Source organism: Mytilus trossulus, chromosome 6 (assembly GCF_036588685.1).
Source record: "Mytilus trossulus isolate FHL-02 chromosome 6, PNRI_Mtr1.1.1.hap1, whole genome shotgun sequence".
Classification (NCBI taxonomy): domain Eukaryota; kingdom Metazoa; phylum Mollusca; class Bivalvia; order Mytilida; family Mytilidae; genus Mytilus; species Mytilus trossulus.
The window spans coordinates 50,294,980-50,318,515 of NC_086378.1; the positions used below are offsets into that span (position 1 = coordinate 50,294,980).

General features: G+C 31.7%; 1 protein-coding gene across 1 annotated transcript in view; it reads left to right on the plus strand.

Moving 5' to 3' along the window:
* The window catches only part of LOC134721475 (short transient receptor potential channel 7-like), a 73,784-nt gene that overhangs the window by 17,481 nt on the left and 32,767 nt on the right, over positions 1–23,536 (plus strand). Inside the window, exon 2 of the mRNA XM_063584527.1 lies at positions 12,344–12,453. Coding sequence (XP_063440597.1) covers positions 12,344–12,453 — 110 coding nt within the window. The remainder of the gene's footprint in view (positions 1–12,343; positions 12,454–23,536) is intronic.

Sequence of the window (23,536 nt, forward strand, 5' to 3'; positions counted from 1 at the left end):
GTATTATAACAATTGATAATTTAACTCAGAAGAGTATTAGGTACGGAACAAAATAAGCTAAAAAATATTGAGATGTTATGACACTTCTTTTCAAGATATTCGATATTTTGTTTGAATGGCGGGAACGACTGGAGTCTGTTTCACAAAAAAAAAACTTACGACTAAGTACTGTCTTATTATAATTTAAAAGTATACTGAATTGTTCATGACTTACGATCAATCTTAATAATCGTATTTTTATGCCCCACCTGCGATATATAGTAGAGGGGCATTATGTTTTCTGGTCTGTGCGTCCGTTCGTCCGTCCGTCCGTCCGTCTGTTACACTGTAGGTTAAAGTTTTTGGTCAAGGTAGTTTTTGATGAAGTTGAAGTCCAATCAACTTGAAACTTAGTATACATGTACGTGTTCCCTTTGATAAGATTATTCTAAATTAAATGCCAAATTAGAGAATTTATTTCAATTTCACGGTCCAGTAAACATAGAAAATGATAGTGCGAGTGGGGCATCCGTGTACTGTGGACACATTCTTGTTTTTTGTGAAACCGACCTCAAACTCTTAGGGCTCAAATCGTAAGATCGAAAATCTAGAATCTGCTTTATCTTTTTGTAAACAAATTTTAATGAGTTTTAAAAGGGTATATCTTAGTTGTTAATTTCTGTGTCATTGGTTTCTTTCACATTGACAAACATACCACATCTTCATTTGTATATTATGAGAAAAAGAAAAAGAAAAATTGGTGATATTTGGAGCAAAATAGTTTACCCTTTATGAAAGGGACCTTCAGTTCTTGTGCATGTTCGAGAAGTGCCGACCATAGTCATGTTACCCTTGTTAAAATCTTTTGCTATATTTCAAGACAGAATATGTAGTTCTCGATCTCTTAAACCTTACTAAATCAAATTGAATAACTTGGTACTCTGAAATCAATATTAAGATAAAACTAATAATAAAAGAAAAAGAAATTTAATCGTTTTATTAAAATTAATAGCTAACAACGGTCGAGTTCTATATGACTGTCCTCTTTTCTTACAACTGTAAAGATCGTTTGAGCGAAATAAGAATACTTCTATAAAAATTATGATATACAAAACAGTTTATTACGATAGTTAATCCTTGTTTGTTTGAAGGTTGTATGCAATTAAATATATTAAGAAATAATTACACATTATTGATTTTAACACGAAAGTTATAAAATTTCACGTAGATTAAATTTTAATAATTCATATTTTTTTTTAAATAGACGTGACACAATTATGTTCAGTCAAATCAATGTATATTGCAAACAAATCATGATTTTAATTGCTTTAACAATAGGCATTAATTGTTTTGGAAGCATATCTAAAGTTATGACTGAAATAGCGAATTTATAGTTTCAGAGGTAGATAGTTACTGTTGCAAACGACAATGTTGGTATCCTAAATACACATACGAAGCACATTTAGTGTAACGATAAATTTGTAAAACAGTATGTCCTTATTGAACATATATTTGTCTGTTTTCTGAAGAAAAAACACGAAAATCTTTTTTTTTAAAAGTACGCGAGATTCATGCAAATGATATCATCGTTACAATAGTATATAAGAGATGTGGTTTGATTTTCCAATAAGACAACTCTCCACCAGAGACCAAATGACTCAAGTGGCGTTTCCTTGGATACAGCACAGCAACTGAAAAACCAGATTTGAAACAAAAAGGTTCACACTGTGTGTCGACCTCTGTACATGTATGTTTTTTTTAATGGTTTTGTTTGTTTTGGGTGTTATGTCTAAGAGACCCCTATGCATCAAAACATAGACATAGTTTATAAGGTAGTGAATGAGAAGACATATTTTTGTTATGGCGTCTTTATTAATGTGTGTATTACTGTCTATTTGTTAGTTCTAAATTAGCTAATGAAAAGATACAGGAGGTGGGTAGGGATCCCACAAACATGTTTAACCTCCATCTCATGTTTGCGCATATCAAGAATCAGGAGCTTCTAGCCTTTGTTAGCCTTGTGTGATTTTTTTTTTTAAATTAGTTCATTATTCCTGATCTGGCACACATTTTTGGTAAGGGACCTGCTGAAGTTTGCCTCTAGAGATTTTCACATTGGTAGCCTTTTGCTGTTTGGTAGGGTTGTTGTCTCTTTGACATATTTTTCGTATCCATTCTCAATTTTATCGACATTCATACTTCGTAAACCACAAGAATTATCCTAATTGTTTGTTCACACGTAATATATGCACATGTAACCTTGTGTTTTTGACTTACCAAAACTTCGGCTCAAGACTTACCGAGGCAAACTGCATTTTGCATATAAATTTCATAAAAAAAATATGTTTACAACGACGGTCTAAACAAGAAGTGTTTTTAAGTATAAATGAGTTAATCAGTTCATTGTGGAATGGCGTACAACAACATATATGTATAGTTCATTTGGGCTCTGATGGATAGTTTTCTCATGGACAGTGGTTGTAAAAATATTTTTTATGATAGGTAGAAATGTATATCATTATAAAGTATAATCATTATGATGAACCTATGTCTATGGTCCTCATTTCATGACGTTACGGACAACCAGTAGAGCTGTATTTAAGTATATATAATTATATATGGTATGAGTTTATAGTCTAATTACAATCTGGTCGAAATACAAATCATGGGTCCTCGTTTCAGTTACAAACATGCGGTCTTTGCAAGTTAGAAGTAATTTGTATTTTAATTATAATAATGAAATAAATTATAACTTAAAGATGAATGAAGGAGAAAAACACAGCTAAACCACTTTAGAAAAGTACCAGAAAGGATACATGCGAGGCGTTTAACGAATGTGTAAACTAGTTTTTAAAAGTTTAGTTTACTTATATAAGTAAATTGATAAACAGTCCTGCAGGTACATGTAGTGCTTGAATAATCATTATGGTTTATTATGAGCATATTTTTATGATACAATTTGTTTGTGAATTTACGTACATTTGTAATTGTGCAAATATGTATTGAGTTTAGAAATTCTCCAGGTAAAGTTGACATCTAACGGTTCTGTATGGTCTATAAAACTTTCTTTAAAAAAATTTTTTTGGTAATTTTATCATTTTTGGTCATGAGTGAACCAGAATAATATTATCACGTGACCACTTATGATAAGTACGGTACTCGTTATGTTTTCAAAGAGCCAATGTGCAACAATTCTATATCGATTAAATAATCAATAAATTCACTTTGCCATCCAATTTATTATTCTAAAGTAGTAATACAAAAAATGATACAAAGTGACATTTAAGCCGACGGGAAATTCTATAAAAAAAACTTTTAAGAAATACTGACTATTAAAATTTAGTATCATTTAGTAAGAATTTCCTGTTGAGGTGTAGACTTGATATTTTAATTTATCGCCAAATGCACCAACAATATAACCCACTGGCATATGACTGATTTTAATCAACTAAGTTCTTAGTCAAACTATGATTTAAAAAAAAATCGATATTTGTCATAAAAGACAAGGTTGAACTCTGCGTATGTAGTTAAAGAAGCTTACAGATGCAGATTACGATTTAACTATATGGGTCATATAAAATAGCCTCTGAGATATGACTTACAGGTTATTGAGTTCGGGTAAAACTCAGTTGAACTCAGATTCTCCATATGGACGAACAACTCTTGGTTCACTAGCTGCCCATTGTAGCACTCTTAATAAAGTAAAGGGGTCTATGATAAATCGGATTCGGTAAGGTCTTTTGAGAACCAGATATTACATAACAGTCACCTTATTATGACAATTCAAAGGTGTGACTTCGGCTTTACCATAAGAAATTCTTAGTTTAATACTGTTTTTTAAGCATCAACCCTCCATCAAGTAAATCATAATCATGATTATCTTTGTGCACAAATTGTACTTTACACGTGCTCTATTTCCTACATTTTTTATTAGAAATTTCAATATAGATGTTGTATACATGTATACGTAAAATGTAAATTATGTAACTATGTACATTGTATATAAATATCTCTAACCTTTTAATATGTATATTAAAATTTACTGCATTTAAAATACTGAAAACAGACAATAAAACAATATTTACATTGTGTATTCCCATTTGAGCAGACAATTTGTAATGTTAAGATAATAATTTTGAACTACCATACAAACTAATTGACTTAGTTCCAACGGTCAAAGCCGTAGATAAACAAGACATGAACTTTATCATCCAGGAAAAATCATTGAATGACTACTTGAGGCCAACAATCCTCTTAGAAATAAATGCTTAAGCGCAATCATGAATAAAAATTTGATTTGTAACTTATCTGTCTTTGACAACTAAAAGCTGCGGCGTTTAGTTGAACATGGCATTGGTTATTTAAAGAACAAGATATATTAAGTATAATGTGCCTAAAGATCATTGATGGAAATTCTTTCAAGTTTTAACTTTAATACTAAGTAAAAAGCTGCGTCGTTTAGTTGAACATGGCATTGGTTATTTAAAGAACAAGATATATTAAGTATAATGTGCCTAAAGATCATTGATGGAAATTCTTGGAAATTTTATCTACATGTATAACACTGTCTTTGTCAACTAAAAAGTCGCGGCGTTTAGTTAAACATGGAATTGGTTATTTAAGGAACATGACAAATTAAGTATTATGTGCATAAAGATCATTCTTAGAAGTTAAGTATATAAAGACTGTCTTTGTGAACTTAAAAGCCGCGGCGTTTAACATGGCATTGTTTTTTTAAGGAACATGACAAATTAAGTATTATGTGCATAAAGACCATTCTTGGAAGTTAATTATAATTATATAAAGAATGTCTTTGTGACCAAAAAAACGCGATGTTTAGTTTTACATGGCATTAGTTATTATTTAAAGAACATGATATATTAAGTATAATGTGCATACAGATCATTCTTGGAAGTTTTATAAGTAGTACTACAAAGCCTGTTTTTGGCAACTAAAAACTCGCTGCGTTTAGTTTTACACATGACAGTGTTTGTTTTTTTTAAGGAACAAGACTTATAAAGAATAATGTACAAAAATACAGTAACTTTTCTTGGAAGTTTTAAGGAATAAAAAATATTAAGTTTATTGTGCATATTAAATAGTTTTCTTGGAAGTTTTAAGAAATAAGACATTTTAAGTATATTGTGCATATTAAAAAGTATTCTTGGAAGTATTTCTTTGAAAGAAAGGATTACATCATCTTAAACATGATCATACGAATTTTGGATTGAAAGAACTGAACCGAATTGAATTAAAAGGAAGCATGACTGGTAAGTGTATTGCTAATTAAAAGGATGTTCTTGTATAGTTTTAACATTGTAGACATACCTTAATGTTAGTTTTCTCGTTTGAATTGGTTTACATTTGTCATTTCGGGGCCTTTTTAGCTGACTATGCAGTATAAGCTTTGCTCATTGATGAAGGCCGTACAGTGATATACATGTACATGTTTACAATTTCTGTGTCATTTGGTCTCTTGTCAATAGTCGTCTCATCAGCAATCAAACCACATCTTTTTTATATTAAACAGTCATGTGATTTAATGTTAGGTTTCTAGGAATAGATAAAGTTAAACATTTTAAATGAATATTTTGACAAATCAGTCAATTTGTCTTTAAATATTTTACCATATTCGTTAAATGTTCTATGGTAAAAAACAAATCAATCAATTAGATGGCAAAATGGAAAATTTAAAACGTACATGTATGCCAAATAACTACATTTGTACATGCTCTAAAGAAACCACCTTTAATCTATGCATATAATGGGTAACTCAATTATGAAAAGGCAAGTGTGATTATTTGCAAATAAAAGATGTAAACAATTCTTCTGGGTTTGACAATATCAACAATTACACCAGTTGACAGTCTGGAGTAAATATTGATAACTTCAAAAAAATTCAGGAAAATATTCAAGCCATGCAAATATAAAATAAAATATGACTAAAAGTACTAAAAGTCTTCATAGCAACTGTTCATAAACAAACCCTAAGTACATGTATGAGACATTTTCTCTAAAAGGTCAACCCTTCCTAAGCTACACATGTAATTATTGGAACTTTCAGTAAATACCTTCATTGACTCAAGTGACCGTTGATTATAAAAATGTTTTGAAGGGATTGGAAGGTATGTGTTGTCAATCTGAGAGCAGTATATATGTTCCTGTGTCAATATATGTCTTATGTCGGTCGATTTCAGAGAGAAAACACAATATTATTACTGAAACAATTTTGTAACAAAGCAGGTTCAGATGATATATAATTTACCACTTCTTCGTTCATGTAAAATTCTGACCGCTTTGAATGTTTTCGTTAAGGAACTGTTTGTTGTTTACATGTCCAGCACGTTAATATACTTGATTAAAACATAATGTTCTACCATTTCCTTATAAAGTAAATGACGTATGGAGAAAATTACTAATTGTTCTATGCAGGTAATTCAGGAAATTCAAATTTTTAGTTGATTCTATAGCTCAATAATAAGACTTGAATTATTAATTTAACAAATGCCATTACACTGAAACATGATACACAACATCTATAAATGAAATACAAACTGTAATACCAAATGTTGAAAACTTGTCTTTTTGCTTTACGATTGAGTGTACAATGTACAATTAAAAAAGTTTTCGTAACTTTCTTTGCATTTTCGGCAATCCTCTTCCAAAGATTTTCATTTAAAAGAATGTTTTTTTTACATAAACATGACGATTAAATATTAAAATCCAGATATATTGTTAGTTAGTTATTATAAAATCAAGACATGTTTCAATATCTTTAATATATATATATATATATAATATATTATAACAAATCAAACTAAAGAAAATGTGTTATTTTGAAATATTAGCCACTGAGCTTTCAGCAAACAACAATCAACAATGTTTTTTAATATTTATGTAGATATAGGAAGATGTGTTGTGAGTGCCAATGAGACAACTCTCCATCCAAATAACAATTTAAAAAAAAGTTAAAACCATTATAGGTCAATGTATGGCCTTCAACGCGGAGCCTTGGCTCACACCGAATAACAAGCTATAAAGGGCCCAAAATTACTAGACTTAGTGTAAAACCATTCAAACGGTATATCAAGGCATCTCAGAAAGAAGAAAACACACAAAAAGCAGTGACAGAATACATGGTTTCTAGTAAAATTATCTAGCTTTCTAATTACATTATTTCACATCGTACAACCTCCCTGTTAGTAAATACAGTATTGCAAAAGAACTAATCGAACCTTGATATCAATAAAAACGTTTCAAACAGTCATTAAAAGGTTCAAATTAATTAAGAATTATCAAACCAAGAATCGTAAATTATACTATTCCAGGATGTTTGTTTTGCCCTACAGACATCAAAGTGCCCACAAAAAGTATGATACCGTGATTGTCTTTAAAGATTCAATGACTGTTTACCAATGACGCATCATGCAATTTTTATATGACTTGTTAAGTACAATCCTCACTTTCATATGACTTTATATTTTGTAATGTAAACAAAAATAACATAACTATATCCCTACGTATTGATACAATCTTTGTTCAGACCTTAGCTATTTGTATAGCGAGTGTCGGTGTCAATGATTATATTTCTTTAAGACGCAATCTGCATATTTTAGCTAGACAGAAAATCGACATAATATGTGTGAACAAAACATATGGCTTAATGTTATGTTATGCATGTTATTACGAACCCATTGACATGTCCAGGAACGGTTTGACATGTTTTGTTATTTCGTTTGTTTTATCATTTTCATTTCATACCAATTCGGTCAAAATATTTACACAAAGCGCATTTTCATCGATCTTACCATATGTAAGACAACTTTTGATTTGAAAAAAGAAATGCACGATTAAGTAAGTTAGTTATTAATTATGCATATACCTTAGTTGACTTGAGATATCAAAGAAATAGGAGCATCCCTACAGAGTAAAGTTATTTGAAGACCCGGACGAGCATTGAAAACTCACGAATGAGCTGGTAAATTCACGGGTCAAACCCAAACTTGATAATATTGGTCAGTTAACAGGTATGACAGACTGTCTATTCGACTGTTTGGAATGTATACACACTTAGCCATTTCTTGTTAAAATGGAAACGGAATTCAACGCTCCATATCAGGATAGTGCCACTCTCTTAGTAAAAAAATGTTCTAATGTTGTCTTTGAATGCATTTCAGTAATTCAAACGTTTGGACTCGCCTCAATTAGTAAATTTTTCAGATGAGGTTTATTTTACAACCATTATGAAGCTTCTGGTGTGCCGATTTCTCTTTCAGAACCTTCCTTACTTACTGTCTAATATGATTGAGATTGTTTTCCGTTTTATCGTTTGCCACTTAATTGACAACTACTTACGAATTTACCGTGTTCGCGCACATATTCTAATAATGTAACGTCGTATCAAAATTGCTATATATGGGTATATACGTTACACTTTTAACCTTACTTTTGATATCTATTTTCTTGTTACCTATTAAGCTTGATAGTAATCTTTTATATACTGCATTGCTTAGTTTAAGCAATATTTCATATACTTCTATGGATTTTCAATTGCCTATAAAATCTAACCAGACAAGGATTTTGTTCCTCAGAACAATATTATTTGGAATATCTAACATGGACAGGAAGAAAAACTGTTTCAAAATGTACATGATCGTGTCTAGGATTAGTTGATTCCCTCTTTTATAATAATGATATATAATTACCGAGTATGATTATCACTACTTTCAACAGTTATGAATGCAAACATTATCTATTATCAGAATTCTCAAGTATGTAATTAAGGCCTTGTAAACATTATTGACATCAATATTTCATACAAAATTTGAATCACAACCATTTTGCTTTAAAAGTTTTCTCGAATGTAAAACAAGAACTCTAGTGAGATTTCCGATTGATAGCAAGAGTACCAGTACTTAGAGCGTTTACAAGACGTACGTATCACGGATAATTACTGCAACCATCACAACCACTTGACAATCAAGACGTCTATATGACTTTCACTTTGAAAGCAAAACATTGATTACTAAGAGCCGTCTAGGTATCATTAAGGTTGTCATCCTGTCTCCTCTTCCTCTGTTTTGTCTAATTATCATTATGAATGTTGAGAAACAAATGTCAAACTGAAGATTCAGATTCCGGCATTTTAATGACGCAGATGTAAACGCCATAGAAGACGTTGGTTAACCTTGGATGTCTATTACTGGTGTCTTTAAATTATCTTAATTGCGCCAACACTAGTACTGTAGCGAAGGAACGGGTATAAGTTCACGTGAAGACGCGACGAAAATACATTTATTAAAGGCTTTTTAAAACAAATATTCGAACAAATGAATGAAGAATTGATTTTTGCAGTCAACAACCTACCTATAAAATCTGAAAAGGAAACGACTAAAGGTGAAAGATTATAGTAAAAAAGAAAATTGACCACCTTTCTTAAAAACGAGAACAATACATAATGCGGATGGGTTTAATGGTCGTTGAGTAAATCGGTGTCCCTCGAGAACACAGTTGACACGTGGTATTGTACTCGTATGTGGAATAAGTGCAGTAAATCCATTCATGTGTAAAAATTATTTGGACGAACCTAATGATCCTGGCCAAGACCTCATAGATGAAAAATTGCATTAATGTGTACACGAAGATCTCAGCCAGCGTTTTACATGCACAAGTCCCCTTCATATGCCAAAAAAAGTTACTCTTAAGAAAGTCCACCAAGTAGAAAACAACCCGACATTGCTATACACAAAAAGAGCATTAAACAATTATATAACACACTGCATTAATTTTGAGAGTCTTAATTACCTTCAAATCTAAAACGAATAGATCATTTATGTAGTTGATAAAATCAGCTTATTTAGTACAAAACTTATCTACATTTTGTACTTGAAAACCCGTTAGGCATTACGACTGCCAAAGTGACGAAATTGAAGAATATATAGTATCGCAAACAAATACCATTACTAATGTGTTGTACAGTTGCTTGACAGGTCAATTCAATAAGTTGCTCGACTGGATGTGGAATAAAGTTGAAGCACCCCTCCGGATGCGGGGGTTTCTCGCTGCATTGAAGACCCATTGGTGGCCTTCCGCTGTTGTCTCTTTTACACTTTCCCCATTTCCATTCTCAATTTAAATGTATACATAGACTAAGTATTCAATGTGCCTACATGTTTGCTGCTTGGTGCTGAATCATAATTTAAGTGTTTATAGAGGTGTTGATGTATTACATGAAGTCCAAGTGTCTATATCTACGAGAAGCGGTATCTCGTAAGCAGTTTTCAATAAAATAAGAAAAAGAGGAGGGAGGGGATAATATATGATAACAACTTGACAGAAACAAAACATGTCTTAAAATAAACCCAAATTATTACCCGGAAAATTAAACTAAGATGGAACAAAAATGAAATGTATAACATACTTGTCATGATGTCTGACCACTAAACCCATTAGATGTGTATTGATTGATACTTTAGTCTGGGATAGCTACAACGTATGTATTGTTGCAATTGGGTTTAAAACGGTTATAGGTATCTGCGAGTACTTTTATATCTGTGTTAATCGTCTTAATGTTATTTATTATGTGTTTCATTCCGATGTTTTTCCTTAAGGCATTTGTATTTGACCATTACAATTCAGTGTTCTTATGTTGTGCTGTTACGCCATGCACTCTCCTGCCGTTTAGAAAAAGTGTTGAACGCTCAAAATCATGTCTAACACCGTCTTATGTGTATGTAGATATTTTAAAAGGTGAGCAGTCAGCCCATACATGTATCTATTGTCTTTACAATGAATAAGATATAGAATAAGATGTTTTAATTATGGTAATTTTGAAAATTTATTTCATTCAGGAAATGGTTTTTCAACATGGATTTTATTTTTGATAAATATCTTGGCATCTTTTAAATGCAACTCATTGCAGGAAAGATTTTCCCCTCCTTTTGATATTTGAATTTATATAGAAATTTGTGGTACAGCTGAGCGACAATTAATGAAGGCTCTAGAATAACAATATGTTATATTTGTTTCTTTGTTCTTTGTAACAAAAATCGGAGTTCGGAAGATAAATCGACTAAGAGAAACTTAAAAATTCATAAATCTACGTACAGAAAACACAAGCTTCTGACACCTCCATTGAACAATCACAATTATCAAATAGAACATAAAGGGATACATTAAATTCCATGCATTCATAGATGATAGATTCCAAAAAATATTGTTCAAGGATTTCTGTCTGTATTGTAAACAAAATAATAATACTCAAAGCTACGCTAGGGAGTAATCTAAACAAAGATATCTTTGATTAAGAAAATAAAACATATTATAATCCAATCAGACTCTCTATTTATCTATGAGATAAAAAAAAACATCACTCTGCATAATCGACCCAGTTATTTGACCTGAAGGCAGAGAATTCATAACACTTTGACGGAAGTGCTTCTTTTTGAATGAATTATTCCCTAATGCCGTATCCGTAAGTTGTTAACATAATACCATTTGGTTGGTTTAAATCTTATATTTTTTTAGCCAGAACCCCTATCCCCACAAACAAACGAAATTAAAGAAGAAACCATAAAAAGAAATCTGTACACTGTCAGACTTATTTCACAGCTTGCAAAGAGATCGGTTATAATATATAAGTGGAAAGGGATTAATATAAGTTGCAAAAGTTGTTTCCCAATCCACTATAATAAATAAATATTTTTAAATTAAAAATAAAAATATAAGTTAAGTCCATATTGATTAAAAACAAATACGAAAAAATAGGGTGACAAATTACCTTAAGGTAAAGATGAAATGCAGATCGGACAACCCACTGTTGAAGTGTGCATTGAGTAAGAAATAAAAAATATTTTCTGCTTTATTTCTATCGTATATGACGGAGGCCATCTGTTCAATTTAAACTTTTTGTCATGTCTTCAAGTTTGGTGTCAACATTAACGTGCTCCTTAGATTGTCATTGTTCATCTTTAATCCAGTATACTCGTGGCATAGCTCGCCTCGATATGAATTCAATACCTCAACCAGTCATACCAACTACTTACATATAAGTATTTGCTGCTTATCCGCTAAGAATGCGGCGTTTAGGAGATCGCAAAAAAAAAAATGTAAGACCTAAGAGTCCAGAAGGGGTAGCATGGCCTACAGATTTTTATATTGCGAGCAACCTGTTTTAGAAGTACGACTCAGTATCTCGATCTATGTGAAATCAGGGAAGGGGGGGTCAATTTCAAATCACAATAGGTTGCTTGTCTTATATGTACGTCCTACTCACATCCATCTGGTGATAAACACCTATCGATCATCACTAGCATCTTCTACTTCTAAAACTATTTTTCATATTATTTCTATTTCTATTTTTTAGCCAGAACTGCTGATAACAGCCTAGACTCATCATACCAGAGGACAGGAAGGGATAAACGAAATGTTCAAAAATTTACACTTGGTGAAAAGTATCATGGATTTAACAGATCGGTAAGTCCAGTAACTCCCAAATTATAAGATAAAACTTCTGCTCAATCGTCACAGTCATGTTTATCGGTAGTTTCCTTCTTATGATGACAATTTTGTTTTCATTTACAGCAACTCCATGCCATTGTTATTACTGTAAATGATATAAAGTAAAACCGTTTTTTTTTATGTTTCTAGCAAAATAACGAAATCTGTACGCCATAAAATTAATTTCAATTAAATTACGGCATATAACATTTTTTGTATGTTGCTTGATCAATGAATGAGCATCAGATAAACTGTTGATTTTTGGAATTCATGCATCTTTCACATGTCACCCTATACTTTAGATAATCATAATGTTTCACCTAATATCATAGCATAGAAAAAATTCCCTATAGTTTCTGTTCTTTTCATAGAATAATCTTTTTTTTATCAATCTTGATATAGGCATTCATTTGGAACATTTATAATTCTTGACGTGGAGTATGGAAAATACGACAAAAGAGGACCTGTGTTCGTGAATGTTTCGCTTCATTTTTGTCCCCTTGTTCTATCGATTCGACAGGTCGTGAAACATACCATGTTTTGAAATATATGTATATATTGGTTAGTCTTTATATAATTTATTAAAAGAATATTATCATAAGCTTAAATGGTGAAATCGAATACAATCTTATCGTTTTCATCGATGATGTTTTTTGTTGAGCTATCTGACCTTTGTGTGTGTCAGCCAATTTGCTGTTTTTAAAATATTTTTATATTTAACTTCTCCTTTATGTCATAATAAAGACGGAAAATAACTATGCAAGCATCAACTCACCTAAAACAATCATTTTAAATGTTGTGCCGTCAGCGAATAACAATTTTACATGCAGGAAATACATAACTTCTTATAATGTAACTGCAATATGCAACTCAAACGTCTTCAACCATGGAGCTAGAAAATGTATAGTGTGTATTTTACTTAAAACATGACAGTGCTTCTGAACAATATTTGGATTAACATTCATTGTAAACGAACAAGAAAGCAGTTTGGCGGGAGAGAAAAAAACTGTACATAAGTCAATTTGAACGTTTAGAAAAAGCAGTACCGATGGTCATGATTTAGCAATGATGTGGGATGAAAAAATGTTTAAAAAGCTCTTGCAAAAAGTGTACTATGTTGGATATAAATAGACATAAGGGAGATTTAGCATAGTGTTGTTATATTATAAGATGGATAATAAATTGCCGACCTAAGCAAGGCGAAACAATACTTTTGCCGATTTTACACTATCTAAATCATGGTATAAATATAATGTTTGACCAATAAAAGATTTACATATGAATTGTGAAAAACATGATCATAATAATTGGTGATAAAAGTGTGAGCGCAAGCCTTGTACATGTACATCCCTCTCAATCCGCCACTAGATATATGTATTTTGCGTTTAAACAGACCAACAACAAACTACCCAAAACGTTGTTGATATGTTAATGTTGTTGTTATTAATGTTTCTGATACAACTCTAAGTACAGACAGAGAAACACTCTCTCTGGTTATAACCTACTTTCTATGCTACATTTCCAACCATTGCAATGCTGGTATGGATTACGGTCTGTGTGTTATACAATATGTAATTAAAAATAAGTGTGTCATCTTCAAAATAGAATGTTGCTGTTAGCGAAAGTTTATTTGTGGGACTTTATTTACATGATCCATGCCATACATTCATTTGACTTACATGTATAACGATTCAATAAATGGTGAAAAAGTTTAATTCTATAGTTATCATTTGTTATATGCAAATAGACAAAAGCCATATACACACTAACCCGATCCAATTAATAGTTGTCATAACCTACTGTGTATGTTATATTTCAACCACTTCCATGCTGATATTGAGTACGTATGCCCCTCCCCCTGAATCCGATGCTAGATATTTAGCAAAGAGGTGTTGTATAATGTTGTTGTTACGTAAAGAGACTGAAACATTCTCCCTGGACAAGTCATGTTTATATAACCTACTGTTTCAACTATTTCCATGATGGTATGGATTACTTTCTGTGCGTTATACAATATGACATTTGTCATTGTGCCATCTTCAAAATAGAAAGTTGCTGTAAGCAAAAGTTTATTTGTGGGACTTCATTTACATGATCCATGCTATGCATTGACTTATAAAGATTCCATGAATTCACATGACCTTTTGTATTGGTGACTCGATAGCAAATAGACAAAAGCCATAAACACAAGCACTAACCCTATCCAATTAATAGTATCAGAGTAACAACATATATATTATTTTTAAATAATGCTGTTTTACGATACGTAAAATAATTATGTAAAATGCGGTAGAATTTATACAAGATTCTAAGATCAGTCTTTTTTTTTAAAGAATTGAAAAAATTGAAACTCATACAAAAGACACATACTTAGTCTACTACTTTATTTTATCAAATTAAAATACGTGAACAAGAGTATAAAGAAAAGAAACAACACAAATATACTACTTCTGAAAACGTTTTAATACTGTCAAATCATAGTTGTTTAGTACGTTTTCAAGTTATAATTTGTAAATTATTATTTCGCTATTTCATTTTTGAATTGTAAAAGACGGTTGGAAATGGTTTGATACCTCAGATTGTCACGAATCACGCAAACAACTGGCACGAAGACAATGGACATCATAATCATCTAAGAGTACTCGCCGTTACAGAAAGCTAATTCAAAGAAAATACTAAATAACAAAACAACAATCAGATAGGAATCGTGTGACTTCTTGTCAGATTTCTCACGTTTACGACATTTTTTTAAATTGGATGAAAGAGCATATTTCTTTCAAACTAGTTCAAGGTTAATTTTAACTAGTAAATCAAACATGTTTACCCAGAAAGGGAATACCAGTACATGTCTTTTAACACATTGACACTTATAGCTTGCTGTAAGTATTGATCCAATGCTCCATGTTGAAGGCAGTACTTTGACCAATAAAGGTTTACTTTCATAAATTTTGACTTGAATGGAGAGTTATCTCATTGGCACTCATACCACATCTTCTTATACCTACGAACTAGATATTAGTAAAGTCGAACATTTTTTTACCTAAAAGTTTTACATGGTTTAACAGATCAATTCAAATTTTATTAACATGTTTTACTGGTACAAGTGTATTTTGTGCTTGGGTTGCATTGACAGCACTCATACGCATCTCAAAGTAGCCAAATTTTAAATGTGCCTTCCCTACGATAATAAGATGTTGTTCGGTGGTTGCACATGGTAGGATTTCATGAAATGAGGTCGACAGTTGTCTTTTCTGAATTGTGTCATATTTTGTTATACCGGGGTCTTTTATATCTTACTATACGGTATTGGTTTTGCCCATTGTTGAAGACCCGATGGTGATCTGTTGTAATTTTTATTGTCATCTGTTTGTCTTTGCTTGATAATTTCATGATTAAAGTCATTTAGAGCAATTCCATATAAAATTGAAATGGAAATTGGGAATTTGTCAAAGAGACAACAACCTGACCAAATAAAAAAACAACAGCAGTCGCATATGTATACATGTACTTAATTACATATTACATAGCATTTGACGTAAATGAAAAATAGATAATAAAGAAAAAAGAAAATCGTAACATTATAAATACAATTTTATATGAACAATTTAAGACTTGACCATATAATTTCTGGTTGGTTGTATAACTGTTTTCGAACAACATTTGTTTATGATCTTTACAGAAACGCTAAACATTAAACCGGAATAGTCCAGTCGATAACAGGAATATTCTCGTCGGTGACAAATGTGAACAAATATCCATGAATAAACATGAATAAACAAATAAACAGAACAAACAAAAAACAGGAATTCCAATAAAAAAATAGAGAATAATGATTGAGACATTACGTTAAATACTCCAACTAAACTTCGAGTGACATCAAGTGTCCCAAAAGAGAGAACACAACTTGTTTATAAGCAAAACAAATGATTTGTCAGAGTGACAACAAATAAATAAAACAAAATGTCTACACACAGGCGGTGGAGAGAATGTTTAGGTGACCGATTACAAATGAGAAAACAATTTAAAACTGTCTGATGGACAGTGAGACAACTATCCACCAGACTCAAAATAAGAGAATACATCTACCAGCAGTTATAAATCACCATACGTTCTTCAACAATGAGACAACCCCATGACATATACTCAGCTATACAGTCACGTATCACCTTTATATGTGTACCCATCTATTATCTTCACTATCGGTATTATCAGAATGAGTTACATGTCTTTGTGATCTTAGTTGTAGTTACCCTTAAGTTTGCTTATTCATTCAGAAACTGACGACAAAACACATATTCATATTGTACCACAGTAGAGATATTAATACGTACAACTCTAAAGCAATTTTAGCAGATCTTCAGTGAGACATTTTGCATGATATAACAATACAAAGATCAATATTTATGTTCTGGAATCAGATTATTGTCTCCAGCTTGGTAATCGTTTTATGAGGGTCCAAAAGGGAACGCCTTTATCGCATTGTGCTGAACAATTAATAAGAATGACAATACAGGCTGAGGGTTTATATAACTGTTTAATCATAGAATGTTTGCCACTGAAAAATAAGACTTTGTTGAACAGGGACAGAAATGTTAACTTGCACCTATGTACCTACATGTATGAACAAGGTCAAACCTTCGACCTTGTGCACTGTATTTATACACTTTTTTGTCATATACATAGCTAGGCCACATTTTTATATATATTCACATCTTGTGATTGTACACCATTCCTAGATTTACTTTTACGATGGAACAATAAAGCTAAACAGTCATGTGGAAAATGTAACAAGACATACTTATTTGTTGAGATTATCACTGATTTTGCTCTATTGTAGCAATAACTCCCCTGTGAAGAGAAACATTTTTACGTACTATTTGTTTAAGAGATACTGAATATAAAAAATCAATTCACTAGATACTTTCATGATAACTGCAATGTTTTCAAGTTGATGTCAGTGCTTAAACATTTCCTCAGAGGTCACCTAAGTGATAAATATTTCTGTCAATATACAACTGGGGCGAAAACTACGAGACAATTTTTTTTAAACGCGTGTTTTGACGTTTCGCCGTATTGCTTACTGATAAATGACTCTGTTTACTTACAGGTTTTCTGTTCATCTTGTCAGCACAGCATTTATGAATTTTTAATTTTCAAATATTGGAAATAATTTTCAGTGCAGTATATTGCATGAACAGATCAGATCCAGTAACCTTGAAGAAGATAGAGACGCAACATACATAATTTTAACATTTCACCTTTTCACTCTGATGTCATATATCTTTACCCTTGCTTTATTTTTATAACAACATTGTTATATAGATAGTCCAATTGTTTTTAATGATGTTGCTGAAGGAAATGGAAATTCCGGCTGAAAGTTATCGTTCATTTTTAATTGACCACCTGACAAAATATTTGTAAGATAGGATTTGACTTTTGTAATAATGTTTTTTTACATAAAGCATTTCTTTTAGTTCTATAGGGTAATTACAATCACAATATATTTCGTGAAACAATCAATGGAATGGATATCAAAAGCAAATGACAGTACACGCAACTGATGAAATGTTTGTATTATTTTTTTTTTGCATTTGCATTTGCAGCTCACACATGTATACATGTACTACTATCGTTAACTTTGCGATCGCCATTTGAACTTTAATTATGGCATTCATTCACGCTACACATCTTGTCGTTTTTATGTTTAAGATATGCAATATTGTTATTTCCATTTCTTCTTTGGGCTTCCTTTAACATCGCTTAAAAGGAATATTTGTATTTGTCACAAGTAACACAACGGATTAGTTCGTCCGTTTTTGATAATGTTCGTGTTTTTAAACATTGAGGTTTATGGCCTTTTATAGCCGACAATACGTTCTATGGTTATCGCATTGACGAAGGCCGTACGGTTGAGGATACTACTTAAATCTACTTAATTTGTACTTTGTTGGATAATTGTCCCATTGGCAATCATTCCACATCTGTTACATGTAGTTTGTCATTTTAACTTGTGTTTTGCACAATGGTGTTTTACTTTCCATTTATTATAGATCTATTTATTTTTGGTTGTTTAACGTCCAGTGACAAATACTTCATGTAAATTCATTACCAACCTGTGCTAATAAACATTCTGCAATTTGTTATAATTTTACTTTTCAAATTTTGAAGACCTCCACTTGGATTTAACTGCAGTACTTCTTACTTAATGGCTTTCTAGACTTTTAACCTTTAGCGCTCATAATAAAAATAATAATCCCGAATTGCTCTTCAGCGAATTCAGAGATTGCATTACATTTATTTTATGGACATCATGACGAACAGCTGTATTATATCTCTGCCTGTTAATTTTCTAATTATGAAGACTGACTGTTAAACAAGAATTCTGTCTTGTCAGATCAAGGTTGACATTCTGATTCGGAATCGATTCAAAGATCGAGCTTAGCTTTTTATAGGTCGACGTCAGATAAATAAGGACATTTGGTTGTAAGTTTGCATTCTGATGGAAATAGACCTAATGAAATTAGCATATTTATTATCCCACGCAGGGAAGATACTGATATGCTTGTGTTTATGTCGGCTACAATGTAATATTATACAGCTCGGGATTCATCGTTACGATGCTACGTCACCATTTTGATCTCCTGACAAGTTTAAATCAGATTAAAAAACAAATGTTCAATTAAAAATGTAAATTCATGCGCATGCTGTTCGATATATGCAACGAAACAATTCGTTATTTTCGTACTTTTACAGCAAGTTATGAAAAAAAAACCTTCGTCGTTGTGCATCTCTGCATTAAGCTGCTGGAACTCAATAATTGTATTCGGTATTTTGAGAATAAATATCTCGAAGTATACGTGCACGTGAAACTTAAAAATGATTTTAAACTGCAATGGAGTATAAATTAAAACCTGCAGTTATACTACGATACTAGTATTATTGACGCTGAAAAAAACCGAAAGCAAGGTTGCAACTGTAATTGAAAGCTCAAATCCTCAAAGCTCAACCAAGTGTCTCCACGACTTGAAATACAATATAACAATAAGTTCTTTAGTTACAAAACGAATGAACATACATGTAGTGGAGACTAACTGGTAATATTTTATATCTAATATTGTGCTGAAGATTACAGAACAAAATCAGTTCGCAAAAATATTTGGTTTGCGTTTTTTGTTTTATAATAAACTGGGAAGATCGCAAGTATTATATAATTTGAGTCATATATTATATTATGGAAAGATGAGCAAATTTTGGGGACGATGTATTGTTAGATAAAAATGAGAATAAAAAATAAATATAAAAAAGAAGATGTGGTATGATTGTCAATGTGTCAACTCTCCACAAGAGACCAAAATGACACAGAAAACTATAGGTTACCGTACGGCCTTTAACAATGAGCAAAGCCCATACCGCATAGTCAGCTATAAAAGGACCTAAAATGACAGTGTAAAACAACTCAAACAAGAAAACTAACGGCCTATTCCATGTAAAAAAATGAACGATTGAGGTGTTGACTTGTTTGTATTGCTTGAATTGTTTTAATGAGATGTAAAATGAAATATTTATATACAGTTGTAGAATTCACATGTTTTTTTTTCACATTTTGGTTTTTAGGATGTAAGGATTAAATCAATAACTCAGAAACGTTCAACAATATAACGTGTTATTTGATATATGTAATTTTTATTATATTTTAAGAACAGTATGCAATATAGCCAATAAGACGGCAACCCAATTTAACGACACTAAAAATCCTAGACACATCGCGATCAACATACGGTATTATACAATTTACATATGCATGTTTCGTTAAATTATAGCGAGATTTCATATCAAAACACTGTAAACTGCATTTACACGGGTGTTATTCAGTTTATCGAGAGAAATGAGCGTGAAAGAATATCTAACGGCGGTCAAGTATTGAGCGACGATCGTGAAAGTTCTGGTAACGGATCGTGAAAGACATTTAATCGAGAAGACATATGAAAGGTCAATACATATTATAATTTAATTAATTACACAGACAAATTTACGACAAAACAAAACTGTCTGTCAAAATGGTTCAACATTTTGACTCGTATGGGAGAATATCGAGTTTTAAAAGTACATAGTTATTACAAAACAACAAAAGGCAGATTGCTTCTCGACATTTCAATGACATAAAAAATGTAAACAAACATGATTTTTTTCACAAATTCGACTAGAAAACCTAGTTTAATACGAATAAGGGCATTCTATTTGAATTAATCAAATGGTTCTTATAGTTATTTTGCATAAACATAATCTGAAACTTGATAAATAAAGAACTATTTACACAAAAATGGATTTTTTGGATCGTGAAAGATCACGTACCGTATTTTTGAAGATCGTGAAAAGGATCGCGAAAGATCCGATGCTACGAAGACGTTCAAATTATTCTTCAATTATATCATAGTTAATATTTGTTATTGGTATTGAGAAAAGCTATATAGTTCAACATCCTCAATAGGTTTAGCTTTTCAAAGTATAAATATTTTCAGAAAATGAAATGTAAAATAGTTGGATGATTGTAGGATGAAGCTTTTTATTGTCATGTGAAGTACTCACCTTGCACGAGTTATAGGATACCCACATTTGGTATATTGAATCCTATAAACTACATGTCCGCCAGACAGGATTCACCTGACCCCGAATTTGCCTTATTTCATGGATGAAGATTCATTTTTGTGGTCAAGTCCGTATCGCGGATTCGTTAAGCTTTAGGATAAGTGTCTTTTGTTATGATTGTGAGGTGTACATTTTCGACTTCTTTAAGGTTTCAACTGACATTGAACCTATTTTCATACGCTCGTTTTATGTTGTCTAACCTTTGAATATATACAGTGGAGATCACTTCTAACCTCTCATTAAATCTGTCAGGAGAACTGTTCTAGAACAGTACGTAGAACTGTCAGCCTGACACCTTTTAGTCAGTTCTAGGTTAGAACTGTTCTAACTAGAACTGATTTGGTCAGCTCTACCTAGAACTGATTTGGACAGTTCTACCTAGAACTGATTTGGACAGTTCTAACTAGAACTGATCCTGACAGTTCTACTCTAGGACAGTTTTTATAAATTCTACGGCCAGAATTAATTTATAAATTCTACGGCTACATTGATTTATAAATTCTACAGCTAGACATGCTAGAGTTGATTTATAAGTTTTAAGAACTTAATATAAAGGCTTTGGTAAAATATAACTCGAATAATTCAAGCCCTTACCGTCTCCGATTCTCCCCACCTTTCGATGAGTTGGATAATCTTCCATCGACTTAGATATTTGTACATGTAAAGTTATATCTATTCATTAAAAAAATATAGAAAATCTGATATTAGATAGCAAAGTAATTGGAAGTGATTTATTTCTTCTAAATTATAAAGCGTCCTTACTGCAGTTACGTCATTTAGAACTGTTCTACAGTCCTGACTGATTTAGTCAGTTCTGCTGACAGTTCTACGCTTAGAACTGATTTGGACAGTTCAACCTAGAACTGATTTAGACAGTTATACCCTGGAACTGGTCCTGACAGCTCTACCTAGAACTGATTAAGTCAGTTCTGCCTAGAACTGATTCTAACAGTTCTATTTAGAACAGTTCTAGGGTAGGCATTAAGCGCATTTGACACTTCTAGTAAAACCCTTGATATTATAGACGTTACATAAAATTAACTATCATAAGTAAAGCAGACGAGACATTACAGCATTTGCGATCTGGTATTCTATAGTCTGTAGTTTATAGTTAAATCAATCCACATCTGCGTTGTATTAACAGAACTTAAGAAAGTATTGTTGTACAAAATGTTGGTTATCGTTCAATCTCAAATTACTCATGAAAGATGTTGTTTTGCTGTAATTTTTTGTTTGATGGATATTATTTTGGTTTAGACGTTGCATATCCATATTATTGGCTATTAGTAAATGTCTGCCTGGATTGCTTTTGACCGATTCTCAGAGCTGAATCTTTCAAACTTATTTAGAGATGTTTTAGTTGTTCTTTTAACTTTCGAGGTAAAGCGTTGAATAAAAAAAATAGCTTTGATGTTCATCCTTATCAAAATATATAGTTACAGGCTTCAACCAGTTGCAGGTTAATCAAATGGTAAAAGAAATACTGATTTCTGATTACTAGTAATAAATCTGGTCACGCATTATCTTTCACGATCAAAAAATGCGTTGCCTGATCTTGCACGATCAAGTTTGATGGATATTCAACAAATTCAAGGTTTTCATATACAAATTAATGCTTTTAAGAGAAGAACATACCTTAAATTTACTGTACTATCAGATACACCAAAGATTAAATTTCAAATATATCACGATGAACTGAATCATGACCATTATAGTAACAAAAAGCGTGTTATTTGTAATTAATTTCATAGACATCCATTGCGCCTTTTGTGTTTTTTCATAAAGTACTGCATATTTTCTCTTTCTTATTTCACAGTAATGTTTGGAAAGTTAAACCATTTTGACAGACATATTTTTTTGTTCGGATTTGTTCCGCGTTTTGAAAATTAAGCGATTTTTTAAAAGATTCTGACCTAGAATTTCCATTAAATGTCTTTCACGATCCGTTACCAGAGCTTTCACGATCGTCGCTCAATACTTGACCGCCGTTAGATATTCTTTCACGCTCATTTCTCTCGATAAACCGAATGACACCCGTGATTTAGCGGCAATGTAAAATCGAAGTAGTTTTTTGTTATTTAATATCACAGAACAGCAAGTTATATCACAGAACAAAATCCGTAGTTTATGAGTTTTCATAAATTGTGATTCGATCGCCAATCGTAATTTTACTTTTGAGACTGTCATGTTCAAATGCTGCATAAACTATTAAATTTACTGTTGCAGTATAGAATATTTATTGTTTTAGAAAAGTTTTGGCATCTTGATTGTCAAATAGTATCAATTAAATACACTATACTTAATTAATTATTTATCAAATGTATTTTTCTGTCTTTTGTCCAAAGTAACTGCATTTTACAATTCATTTTTGAAACATCATGTAATGCAGATGCCAAAAACACGATAAAGATAC